The sequence below is a fragment of the Rhinolophus hipposideros genome (genome assembly GCF_964194185.1).
Source record: "Rhinolophus hipposideros genome assembly, chromosome: 18".
Taxonomy (NCBI): Eukaryota; Metazoa; Chordata; class Mammalia; order Chiroptera; family Rhinolophidae; genus Rhinolophus; species Rhinolophus hipposideros.
In genome coordinates this window covers 383,094-396,907 of record NC_138064.1, presented here as the reverse complement: position 1 = coordinate 396,907, position 13,814 = coordinate 383,094, and the positions used below count along the sequence as shown (strand labels likewise).

At 53.3% G+C, this 13,814-nt stretch overlaps 1 protein-coding gene across 3 annotated transcripts in view; it reads right to left on the bottom strand.

The window, feature by feature from the left end:
* Window positions 1-13,814, bottom strand: part of OGDH (oxoglutarate dehydrogenase) — a 55,628-nt gene that overhangs the window by 38,658 nt on the left and 3,156 nt on the right. For all 3 annotated transcript variants that reach the window (XM_081079208.1, XM_081079209.1, XM_081079207.1), the window contains exon 2: window positions 8,185-8,433. In XM_081079208.1, the coding sequence (XP_080935334.1) occupies window positions 8,185-8,406 (222 nt within the window). In that variant the 5' untranslated portion in view covers window positions 8,407-8,433. The remainder of the gene's footprint in view (window positions 1-8,184; window positions 8,434-13,814) is intronic.

Genomic DNA, 13,814 nt, shown 5'->3' with positions numbered 1-13,814 from the left:
ACCCTGAGGCATTATTCTCTCAGCCTCCCATCAAGCCACTTCCCACCAACACTGGCTGAGCCCTGCTCCACAGCGCACAAGGCCACCAGGGGCAGAAAAACTGACGACTCGTGAGAGGAAGGACAGGCTGCCTCAGTGTCCCCTCCCGGGAGAGGTTAGGCCCCTGCTTGGCACACACCTGGTTCATGCCAGGGACATCAACGCTGACACACTTCCTGAAGCTTTTCCAGCAGGCCCAAGCGCGCTTCCTGGCTTCTGCCCAAGCATCCACTAATGGAGAGCCCGGCCTGCAGGGAGCCCTTCCAGTATGGCGGCTGGTGGAGCAGGAGTAGCCCAGCCTCACACGGCAAGGACCGACAGCAAGCTGCACGTGCCACGTCAAACCTAGTCAGCTTTCTTGTCTACCCCAAACTAGCTCCAGCGCTGGCATCCCCACCCTCCCAGGTCTACACCAAGTCCTGCTCTGGACACACACCCTGGGGCTGGGCATGACCTTAAAACCAAGTAGTCATGGCGGCAGTGCCCACGACGTACACTTTCTTTGAGCCCATGGCCAATACTGAAGACGGGTCCAGAAACACAGGGACAGTTGCCCAACAGCAAGAGCTCGGGTCAGGGTCCCCACTGGACAGCGGCCTCGCGTCCTGATGGCACCAGCTGCTTATGGACCCAGAGCCAAAAGGCAAAGCAAAAATCACAACCTATCCTCTCTCCAGAGAAACTAGCTTTGAGTAACAAGAGCAGTAGGTGCCTCCCTCACGGCTCTGAGCCCAGGAGCGCCAAGCTCACCTTCCCAGGAGCTGCAGGATGGACACACAGCGCCACCAGGCAGGGACCCTGACCAGGGAGAGCGAGTCTGGCAGTGACCCTTACAGAAACAGCACCTCTCACCAAAGCTAGGGAACAATGACATGGAAAGAATTTGCAGGGCTAATGCCCGAGGGCACCGGGCTCTTTCAGCCTAGGCCCTGGGAGGGCAAAAGGCAGCCCCAGGCCTCCTCTCTCTGAGCTTCTCTGGTGTTTGGGATAAAACTCCTGGTGACTGTTAATTGGCTGAGGACAACTGCAGAGGGGACCTGCTCAAGCTGGAGGCAGCCAGAACACTGGTTCATACGGGTACTCCAGGGAGCTGGGACCCACTGGGACAGACCTCGCCTGTGCCTTTCCTGCAACTCATCCCCAGCACACACACCCTCACATGGCCCTGCCTTGTGAGGAGACCACCCTGATGACAGGAAGCCCCCTGACCCGAAAGGTTTCCACATTTGAGTGACGGAAAGCTCTGGACTGTACACACCTGGCAAAACCCACGCACTGCAACTTTAAACGGTTATATCAAGGCCAGACTTGGGCTTCTGTGAGGGGTGGGTGTCTCCTGCGTCACACCGGCTGGGCTGGTGGCGTTCCTCCTCCAAGAGTGCCAGTGGGACACAGGCACATTTAACTGCCCAGCTGCCATGCTGAGTCAAGGCACCAGTCACTGCCGTCTCAGCCTCCAACCCCTCCGTCGGCCTGCTGCACAACTAACTCAGTAAGGAAACTGTCCCCCCACCTGGCCTTCGACAGACTGACACGCAGACACTCAGTCCTCTGCCCGCCAGAGCAGGAGGAGTCGGGACCTCGGCCCGAGCAGGGCCAGGGTGGGCACTGGCCCCCGCAGGTCAGGCACCCCCACCCCGGGAGGGACACAGGTGCCAGGATGCTCTCAGCACACGAGTCGTGTCCCCAGACGCACGCAGAACGCACTGCATGAAGAGGTGACAGGGACTCAAAGGCTTCCTTCCACAAATACCACTGGGGCTGCCCCTGCGCAGTGTGCTCTGCAGCCTGGGGACAGGAAAGGTCCACGACGAGCTCGTGGCTCTCAGGAAAAACAGGACAGACCAGGGGATGTGTGATTTCACAGCAGGTGCCAGTGCTGAGAAGTGAGGAGCGGTGGGTGTGAAGCGACATGGAGGGCACATGGGTGAGCTGGCAGACAGGGCTGGGAGGGGGCTGGGACCATGTGGTGCTAGGGGCGGTGGTGCCACGCGGGGTGTCAGGGGTGATGGTGCCAGGCGGGATGTCAGGGGTGGTGGTGCCAGGCGGGGTGTCAGGTGCGGTGGTGCCAGGCGGGGTGAAAGGGGCGGTGGTGCCACGCGGGGTGTCAGGGGTGATGGTGCCAGGCGGGATGTCAGGGGTGGTGGTGCCAGGCGGGGTGTCAGGTGCGGTGGTGCCAGGCGGGGTGAAAGGGGCGGTGGTGTCACGCGGGGTGTCAGGGGTGATGGTGCCAGGCGGGGTGTCAGGGGCAGTGGTGCCAGGTGTGGTGTCAGGGGTGGTGGTGCCAGCAGGCTGTGAGAGGCGGTGGTACCAAAGGGGCTGTGAGGGGCGATGGTGCCAGGTGGGCTGTGAGGGGCGGGGGTGCCAGCGGGCTGTCAGGGGCGATGGTGCCAGCGGGCTGTCTGGCATGGTATCAGCTGTATGAACCCGGAGTCCCAGAGTCCAGAGGCTGGACCCCACCTCAGGGAAGTGCTGACCTTGGAAAGTGTGGTATTGCTAACCAGAGCATGTAGGTGTGAGTGGTTCAGTGTGAGACAAATGGACTTTGCCTATTTATTGTCACCAGATCACAAGAGTCTCAGTGCCAAGTCTCCTGGTTGTGTGTTCCCATCAAAGACTGTTCAAGGAGGACTCCAGTTTTGGAGGGTGGCACACACTCCACCTGGCGCCCCTCACCTGTCCTAAAGGCCAGCACGAGTGCCATCTAACGTGCACCACTGAGCCGCCCCTGCAGGCTGGGTGAGACCAGGAAGTCACTTGCTCTGTGTGCCTGGTCCCTCGCCTACAGAGGCAGGAGGACACCGCACCTGCATAGTTCTTCACACTTTCAGAAGCACCTGTCCAGCACTAGTCTTCCCCACGAAGGGGACGATCAGAGCTTCATCTGGGTTACTACCACGCAGTCCAGAAGCCAAATTCCACAACTCTGGGTTCTGACTGGCTGGACCATTTCCTCTTGTCCAAAGTTCCTTCCAACGCCACTCCTGAGGCTGCCCTGTTGTCCTCACCCCAGCAAGAAGCAGAGCCCCGCTCGCACACACCCTGATCACCCGATGGCCACCGAAGAATGGACCAAACCCCAGGTTCAAAGAGCATCACGTTGACAAACTAATGACTGCCGGTCCACGCCAGAGCCCAGCACGGTCACAGCCACACTAAGTTCTGATACTAACGATGCTTTCCAGCTGCTATAAACACAGAACTTGGCAACGTGTCGCCAAGGAAAGCCAATGAGGCCATCTGAAACAAGGGTTTGGCCAGGGGAGGCCATGTATTCAGTGCACAGGCACGGCTCCCCGAGCCAAGCATGGTCACCAGTGACACGCTGGCCGGCAGGTGCCCGTCTTGCCAGCACCTGCACAGCGGCTCTTGCAGCTCAGAAAGTGTGCCGCCAAGTTGTGCACAAGGTCCTGAGTGCCAGTCCCCGTGACAAGGCCTGGCTCCGGCCATCAGGGAAGGCTGCCCCGCGCGGTCCCTACTCCCTGATGTGCCCTCTGTGCCCCATGCAGGCCCGCACCTTTCCTAAAAGCACCGTGTCACTGCCCTGACCGTCCTACCAGGAGGCCTGTGGTCGATGCCCACCCCCACAGGGCGCACGTGCTGCCTTTCAGACCACCCCGCCAGCACAGGGGCGCACCCAGACCCAGCTCAGAGCCCACCGCCGCGTCCACGAGGCACTGGATTGGTCTGCCTGACTGTCACCCTGGCACTGTTCACTCTGGAAGCAGTTAAAAGCACGTGTCCTGCCTGGGTATTCCCTAGTTACGGAAACCAATCGGTCTGTGCTGATTAGAGCAGTGCCGTCCTTCCAACCCACAAGCAAGACACTGGGAGGGCGTCTCCAAACACCCACTACCTTCTTGGTACCGTGTGCAAGCCAAGTTTCAATAAACAGTGATGTCAGCAAAGGAATGCTGCCTCGGCTCCGCCCCATGGGACCTGCAGAGTGCAGGACACTCCCTGGTCTCTGCCGGGAGGTGGCCCCATCGTCGCAGGCCCGCCCCCCCCCCCCCCACAGCACAGCTGAGCCCTGGGGGCTGGCCCGAGACCTGTGGCATCTAAGGCCTGAGGCCTCTCTGACCCCCGGAAGGCGGCAGGGCCCAGTGGCCTGTGGCACCAGGCGCCACACGTGAGGGGCCTGTGGAGCGGCTCTCACTGCAGCTGGTCCATCCATCCCGCCCGACGCCCGTCAGGCTCTCTGCATTTAGCTGTTGTTCAGCCTGTGGTGCCCGGCCCTGCCTGCAGCTATCTCCTGGCAGCCACCTGACAGTCCACCAAAGCCATCCGGAGTGCAGACTGCCCACACAGGTGAGGGCTCGGCTTCATACGTCCCTAAGTGCACAAACACACACCCTTTCCAGGAAAAACACTGCGCTGACAGTTGGGGAAGGCCCTCCCAGGAGGTCTCTGCGGCGGAGGCTCCTCCTGACGAAGGCAGCTCGTCATCATCCCACTGAGATCCCGCCAGGTCCACGTGTGCCCCGCCTGAGGCCGGGAGCCGTGGCAGTGTCAGCTGCAGAGGGAAAGGCACGTCACACATTCCACGCTGGGGACAAGCTGTGCCTGCTGTCCCCCACTTGTCATGTTCATGCACGGGAAATGACAGCTTGGGTTTCAGGAGCATGGCAGCGGCAGAGCTGCCAGGGGGCGGGGGGGACAGCGTGGCCGAGCTCCAGGAGGCAGGACTGAGTCCAGGACGTCTGCCCGAGTGGCAGGCTGCTGCACCCTGACAAGAGATGGATGCAGCTCACGAGGACAGCAAGAGGCTTCCGGAAGTGGCAGAGGGCAGTGCAGGACAGCGGACAGTGCAGGACAGCGGCCTCTCCCAGCTCGCGGCCAGGCCTGTGGGGGCAACTGGTCCTCGATGCAGCCCTCCACCCGTGTTTGCCCTCCACGCCAAGGGTACTGTGGCTTGGACTCTACGCCGCTGTCAGACAGAAATAAAGATGCTGCATGTGACTTGTCCCCTCGGGGTGGGGGGGGGCTGCCCCAGCTGCAGATCCCTGCCGGGTCAGGGAGTCACTGGCGTGACAAGGTGTTTAAGCCAGGAGGACGCGGGGGTGGGGTGGGGGGGGAGGACCAGGCAGCAGGCGGGGGCTGCAGCTCTCAACAGCCGCAGTACTTTACCACAAACATAATGTCCACAACTCAACCTTTACAAATCAAACTTTTCGGGTGGCTGGTTGGCTCAGCTGGTTAGAGTGGGGCGCTAATAACACCAAGGTTGTCGGTTTGTCCCTGCATGGGCCACTGTGAGCTGCCCCCTCCTTAAAAAATGAAATAAAACTTTTCTTTAAAAACTGGGATATAACAATCAGCTATAAACTGTACAACAAACCGAAAAGGCAGCTTTAAGATAATCACAAAGGTTTGACTAATCCCCAAAAAGCAAGCAGCACAATCAGCTTTATTTGTGAAACAAGGAAATAAAGGGTTATCTTTACCAAAAAAACAACAACATAATCACAAGTACCGATTACAGTAGAGGATGGCCTGTTAATTCTGTTAATTTCTTGTTAAGAAAACGCTCTACTAGCTGGAGCTGTGCCCGAACATTCATGGCAAGAAGACACAGGTCTGCGACCTGCCTTCACGAGCTCCTACTACAGACCAACAACCAGAAAAGCGAGTGTGGAGAGCAGCTCTTTAGAGCCTGCAAACTGCACAGCGCTGCCCATGGCGGGCGATGGCTCTCCTCACGGATGCTTGCTTTGCACTTCTCTCTACCATATATTTGAAAACATCACAAAAAGTTTAAAAACTAATAGGAAGCAGAGAGAAGAAGGGCGGGAGGAGGAGACGCTAAGTTTGTTCTGTTTCTGCCGGACTCGGAGAATTTCGTGCTGGTTGTTCCCCAGGTGCTCTGGGGATGGAGGGAGAGAGCGACAGGTCAGGACAAGGAGCCCAGCCCATCTCGATGCACACATGGGGCGTCAGAAGGACGCTCAACCTGAATCTCCAGATCTAATTCAGTACCTCGACCTAACTACGTGTTCCGCAGCAAGCCAAATGCGGCCTTCTTAGTCAAGCCAGCCATTCCTAAAGCCTTCCTCCCTGGGTCCCAGATGCCTCTGAAAATATGAACAAAGGTCTGTGTTATGTCCCTTGGAACCTGAGCACTGGCAGGCCCAAGGCAAGGCACTCAGCCCGACTGTGCTGGGACAGATGGGTGACTGCCGTCTACTCACTGCTTTATGCCACCCTGGCCCTCTCCCTCGAGAAGGTGCTTTGTGCCCTAGAGAACCCCAGCAACAGAAGCCAGTGCATAAAATCGGGCTGGAAGACGCTAATACGCGTGCCCTCACTGAACTGCAAAGTCCCTTTCTGAGATGCTCCATGCACTCCCACCATAGAATCTCATGACGAGGTGCCCACTCTGACCCTCAGAGCCCAGGGACCTGACCTCCACCCTGGATTCTCCCCCTGCAGACCTCCCATGGTGCTGTCCCACCCCGGGGATGATGGCCACCGTGACTGCCCCCTCCCAGCCCAAGGAGCCTTCAGGGCCTGCCCTGATACCACGTAGCAAAAATACTTTTCAAAAAATAGGCAGAGCACAGAGGATTTTTAGGGCAGTGAAACTTCCCTGTGTTATGGTCCAGTGCGGGGCACTTGCCACTACACACTTGACCCGAACCAGGGCACACACAACACCCAGCATGAACCCCGCTATAGACTATGGACTCTGGGTGACGATGACACGTCTGTGCAGGTTCATCAACTGTAGCAAAAGTCATGACTCTGGTGGGGGTGCTGATGGGGGTGGCTGCATGTGGGAGGGGCTGTGGGGACGCTGTGCCTTCCTCCCGATTTTGCTGTGGACCTAAAACTGCTCTAAAGAATGAGTTTTTAAAATGATAATAATCATAATGGTATCAACACAAACATTACTAACGACAATAACAAGGTACCTCAGAAATGGAAAAAAGGCTTTTCAAGGAGAAAAGCCTTACACATCACTGCTCTAGGGTCAAGTCCCCATGGAAACCTCCCACAGGCTTCTGTAGGAACCACGGAGCTGGTCTGGCCCTTTCCAGGCTCTGCCCACAGAGCCACGGGACCTTCTCCCACCATCCTGAAACCAGACCTGTTCCCTCGTGTCCACCCAGGTGTTTTTCGCTCTAAAACCAGCTATAATTTAAGAAGACTTGCTTGGTTCCACAAACAGGGCAGCTCTGAAGAAAGGAAATCACGGCACAAGCCCGAGCACCAGGTAACAGTCTGCTCCCAAGACCCCTGGGCTGAGTTTATTCCTGAGACCAGCTGGCAACCTCTCACCAGACACTAGCAGCCTGTACAGCACAGAAGGGCTGTTTGCACGGGCATGTACTTCTCTGCAGTCCCATTTACAGCCCAGGAAAGACTCCAGAGGTCCCCTTGCTCAGGTGGCCATGGGACCGGGAAGGACCGGGCTCCATGCCCCCCTCCGCTGAGCAATGAGGTTCGGGCCAAGAGGTGGCGCTGCGGGCGAGACCCGGCTGTATCTCCAGCAGTCACGCAGGGCGTCGTATCTTAAATGTCACCAACACCTCAGGGTAAAGCTTATCCTCGGGGCCCAATGGAGACCCCACGATTCGCAAGGAAGGAAAAGATCAAACCAACAGTGACGACGCATCTCATGTGCCGACCCCTGCCATGTCCCACACCTTGCCAGCAGGGGCGAGGAGCCTGGGCAGCTCGGGTACCCACCCCCCAGCTCCCACACTGGGCCAGTTGCCTGGCATGAAAACCAACAAGTAGTCATCCAAACCCACAACTATCGCCTGGCCAAATGCTGAGAAGGCCTGCCACCAGGGTGCCCTGCACCAAGCACGTCGTGACGAGAGGCGCTCAGCTGGCAGCGCCTTCCAGGTGAAGACGGCAGAAGGGAGCCTCCGTGCAGTTTTCTCTCAAGTACAGGAGAACAACAGCAGACTGCGAGGTTCAGTGAGTGACACCACTATCACACGAGCTCCTGGACGCTGGCTCGGAGGAGGGTCCCCAGGCTGGTCCATCCTGAGGCTTCCTTTCTTCGCATCCCCACCCTCCAGCAGCCTTACTGAGGTCCTGGAAGTGGTGCAAGTGCTTCTTCAGGTCCTGGTGGGTTAGTGGCCGCCGTTCCAGGGAGGTGCCAGACACAGAGGACGGCGCTCCTGAGAGCCTTACCTTGTGAACGCTCTTGGGGTTCTCCAGCCAGGCGTAGTACATCTCCTCCACGTAGTTGGAGCTCGTCCCACTCAGGAAGGGCTCTGCGGCCACCGGCGCTGTGTAGCACCGGATGTGCCCAAACGTCCTAGAGGCCGCTACTCTGTTCCAGGAAAATGTCCTAACAGTCTGGGAGGCTGTCAGTGGCCTCAATGTGGCCGCACAAGTCCTTAAGTGAAACATTCTTGTCCAGAAGTTCCTCACAGCTGCCTGCACAGAAAAAAAGATCAGTTAGCGTTTCAGCAGACAGGACTCCCGCGAAAAGCTGCAGGCTCGACTGGGCTCTGCAAGTGTAGGTGTGGCAGGTGGCCTGCTCTGGTGTCTCCATGCACGGCCCGAGGACACGGCTATGTGAAGTCTGAGGGGCACACCCCACTGCATAGTGCAGACACCGGACGTGCTCTAAGTTCACACACCGTGTAAAACAATCAGGAAAGGAACAAGGACGAATCGATTATGGATTAGAGCAGGACTAACTACAAAACGAGACTCTCCTTTACCCGGAAACTACTGAGTGCCTGTTGGGCTCATGGTGTTCTGGAGAAACAGAGAAATTGGGGAAAATTCTCCAATAATTTATCTTTGAGGAGAAGAAAAAGAACATTTTAACAAAACCACAGAAAGCAGCGATCGCACAACCACCAAGGGAAGCTGGGAGGCGGTGGGGTGGGGTGGGGGGTGTTTGCAGGGCTGAAGGGATGGCTCAGGAAGCAGAAAGACAGAGTGAGAAAGTGGAAGGAGCACAGGGACACGCAGGAGGAGTGTGGGGTGGGGACGGGGACTAGGGCCAGAGAGAAAGCATTCACGCAGGTAGGAAGGACACGCTCAACCCTCCTACCAATGCACTCAGGGCAGCAACCTGACGTTCTGGACTCTCCATGAGCCCACAAACCCCTCCATCCTACAGAGCACCCCTGAGGTTCTGCTTATGTGCCTCCAAGGTCACAGGGCCAGCAAGAGCACAGCGAGGCTCCCAGCCCAGGCTTCCTGACAGCAAAGTCCCTGTTCTCCCCAGCCTTTCAGTGATGGCACCCCCAGGCTGGAGAGGGAGAAGGAGAAAGAGGTCAGGGCTTAAGGGGAGGACAGCTTGGCTGAGAGAGAGAGAGAGAGAGAGAGAGAGAGAGAGAGAGAGAGCGCGCTCGCGCCTATGCCTGAGTGAGGAGATGGGATGGATAAACCTATTGCTTCTGATCTGAATGGACCCTGCACTTGAGGTCATAATTCTACTAAATCTAACTTATAACTCAAAGAAAAGGAGCCATTTCATAAAAACTGATTGCCCTCCGCACCATGCGAGTTTATTCAAACTGTTCCCAGGAGGTCCGGAGCCACTTCCAACAATCCCGATTGCCTCTGGGCGGGGACCCTGTCAGGAAGGGACAAGGACACTTCCAGTCAGCAAGAGGGGCCCTCGGAGGGGAGGAGTGCCCGGGCAGAGGCTCCGGCTCACCATGGCCCTCTGCAGGCTGGCGGGCACCCAGGAATCTGCCTCGAAGCAAGCAGCCACCTGCACACCTACCTGGACGAGATCCAAGCCGAGGTCTGTTGGCAATTACAGAAATGAATGTTTGTGCACTGTCCTCTCCACTGTAAGACCCTGCCTCTCGGCCTAAAGATGATGAGAATACGCACACGGGACAGTCACCAGCAGCGTGTCTGCCTGCTCTGCTGCTCAGAAAACACAGGTCGGCAAAAGGGAAAAACACAGAACGGGTGCTGTCAAAACAAACTAAACCACAAACACAAACTTGCTCCTTCGAAGTTATCCTTTGGCTCTAGCTACACAATGCGAACTTAACCCCTGTGGTTTTTGTACATTAAAAGCCAAAGTTTTAGGTTACTTCAGTAATTCTCCCTATGTCCACCTACACTCCAACTTCTCTCACAAGTAAATTGAAGGCAGACAAAGGGCCACCAAAGACACCGATGGCAACCATACCCCTATTACTGCTTTTAGTGCTGCCTTTTTTATTATTCAGCTCTGAAGGAAACATGTTTGTTCCCTCCCATGTCATTATTCCCAAGGCAGCCTGAAACACTGACGGCTGGGCCAGGCTTCTGCTGGAGCCCAGCAGCACCACTCCACCAACCACCTGCCCCATATAGCCGCAGCAATAACCGCACTACCAGGCGCTGCACTGACGACCACAAAGCCGCTCCCCTCTACCTGTTCTGCCCAGAGCAGGCCAGCCAGCAGGTCGGACCCTAGACAAACCGCGTTTCTAGGTCTCCGGGCTCTGAGTCTGACAGTGCAGCTGCCCAGCACAGCTACCAGGACAGCCAGCAACCTTTAGACTCCTCTTGAGGCGAAGTCGAAGGAAAACAGTGCCTCAGCAGAGGCCTCAACCCCTGCCCCCCACAGGTGTGCTCTGTCCACGCCTGAGGGCCCCAGAGCATGCACCGGCTTTACATTTCAGATTTTGGTAGACTTGATCCTGTCCTAACAAGCCCAGGGTCAGCTTTAACAACAGCACATCATTTGGTAGAGACATTCACTTGTTCAAACACTTGCACAAAAGTTCTGGGTTGTCCAAAAGTCCATGTGTTCTGATTTTTGGTTTAGAGGAGCATTTCTATTTGACAGGGTGTCAAAAAAAATTCAATGGGGAAAACACAGTCTTTTCAGCAGATGGTGCCCAGATATCTGGACATCCACACGCCAAAGAATGAAGTGGGACCTCTACCTCACACCACACACAAGATTAACTCAAAATGGATCAAAGAACTAAATGTGAGAGCTAAAACTGTGAGACACTTAGAAGTTGTATAACTACCAAGTGAAAATGGAGTATATCTTTATGGCCTTGACTCAGGCAATAGAATCTCAGGAATCAAAAGCACAACAAAAGAAAAAACAGACAAATTGGACTCCATCAAAATAGAGACTTGTGTGCTTCAAAGGATGCCATCGAGAAAGGGAAGATAAGGGGGCCGGCCCGGTGGCTCAGGCTGTTGGAGCTCCATGCTCCTAACTCCGAAGGCTGCCAGTTCGATTCCCACATGGGCCAGTGGGCTCTCAGCCACAAGGCTGCCGGTTCAACTCCTCGAGTCCAGCAAGGGATAGTGGGCTCCGCCCCCTGCAAGTAGAAAGAGGCAACTTGACCTGGAGCTGAGCTGCGTGCTCCACAACTACGACTGAAAGGACAACAACTTGACTTGCAAAATAGTCCTGGAGGTACAACACTGTTCCCCAATAAAGTCCTGTTCCCCTTCCCCAATAAAATCTTTAGAAAAGAAAAAGAAAAAGAAAGAGAAGACAAAAAACAACAGAAGATATCTGAAAATCATATAACTGATAGGGAATTTGTATACAGAACGTATAAAGAACTCTTATAACTCAATATTAAGAAAATAACCCAATCAAAAATAGGCAAAGGATACAAACAGATATTTTTCCAAAGAAGATATACGAATGGCCAATAGGCACATTAAAACATTCCTAACATCATTAGTCATTAGGGAAATGCACATGAAAACTACAAGATGCCACTTCACGCAGACCAGATATCATCAAAGAGAAGAGTCAGTGGTAGGAGCACATGGACAAAGTGGAACCTCAGACACCGCTGGTGGCCCGGGACCTGGTGGGGCCACCGTGGAGAACAGTGGCAGTTTCTCTGAAAGGCAAACACAGACTGACCACAGGACTCGGCAATTCCAGTCTTAAGGACGCAACCGAGAGAAATCAAAGTGCGTGTCCAAAAACTTGTACATATTCCTACCAGCCAAACCGTGGTGATTATTCCTACCAGCCAAACCGTGGGCATGCCCGAAGTCTACAAGCAGATGAAGGGGTAAACACAGAATGCGGTAAACCATAAGTCAGACAGCATTAGGCAACGAACAGGAGAGAACTACTACACAGAACATGCTGCAACAGATCAACCTGGAACACACCGTGTTATGTGAAATAAGTCATTCCCAAAACCCACATGTTGTGTGATTCCACTTATGTGAAATGTTCAGAAGAGGCAGCTCCATACAGACAGATATCCATGGTGGTTGCCGAGGGCTGGGGCAGGAGGGGTGGGGCGAGCTGCGACCATTGACAAGTGTGGGGTTTCCTTTGGGGGTGTGCAAGCGCTCTAAAACTAGATTATGGTGATGGGTGCACAACCTTCTAATAGACTGGAAACACTCGGCTGCACAATTTAAAAGGGTGAGTTGTATGGCATGGAAATTACACCTTAATAAAGTTGTTTTTTCAAAAAGAAAGTGTCCAAGAAAAACGTAAGTGAAACCTATCAAAACTGTATTCCATTAATTTCAAGATGTGAGTATAAACCTGTACATTTGTTCATCACTATTGACAGTATTGGAAGTTGTAGTCAGGACAATAAGGCAAGAAAAGGATCTAAAAGACATCCAAACCAGAGAGTAAGAAATAAACTACTCTTATTTGCAGATGACATGACTGTATATGTGCAAAACCTCAAGGAAGCTACAAAAACGCTCATTAGAACTATAGTAAGTGAATCCAGTAGGGTTACAGGATACAAGATAACAATATAAAAATCAATTGTTTTCTACATACTGCCAAGGAACAAATGAAAACCAAAATTTTTGAAAGAGGAAATACTTAGTGTTTAAGTCTAACAAAACACGTGCAGGACTTATATGGTAACTACAAAACACTGATGAAAGCAAGGAAAAACTACGCAAATGGAGAGACATACTGTGTTCATGGACTGGAAGACTGCTGATTATCTCCAAATTGATACACAAGTATAATACAATTCCTATCAAAATCCCAGTAAGATTTTTTTGTAGATACTAGGTATAATTATTCTAAAATTTATATGAGAAGGCAAAGGAACGAGATTAGTGAAAACAATTTTGAAAAAGGATAAAGTGGGATGAATCAATCTACCTGACTTCAAGATTTCCTGTAGCCGTAGTAATCAAATGTGGTATTAATGGTAAGATGGAAAACAAGACTAATGGAACAGAACAGAGAACTAGAAAACAGACCCACACAAGCACAACCAACTGATTTTTGATAAACATGCAAAAGCAATTCAATGGAGGAAGAACAAACTTTTCAACAAATGGTGTTGGTTGGATATCCAGAGTCAAAAAAAAAAAAGAAACCACTCAATCTAGATTTTATACCTTACAGAGAAATCAACTCCAAGTGGATCACAGATTTAAACGTACAATGCAAAGCTATGAAACTTTTAGAAAAGTACATAAGAGAAAATCTTCAGGAACTAGAGCTAGGTAGAGGTCTTAGACTTGATACCAAAAGCCCAATCCAAAGTAATACACCGGACTTCACCAAATTAAAATTCTTGCTCTGCAAAAGATCCTATTAAGAAACTGAAAAGACAAACTACAGACTAGGAGAAAACATTAGCAAAACACATACTGAACAAAGAACTAGTATCTAGACTATACAAGGAATTAACAAAACAACATTAAAAAAAAAGCAAATGATCCAATTACAACATGGGAAAAGATATGAACAGGCATTTTTCACTGAAGAGGATATATAGATGGTAAATGTGCATATGAAAAAATGGTCAATATAACTAGCCATCAGGGAAACACACACTAAAGCCACAATGAGACATCACTGCACATGTACAAGA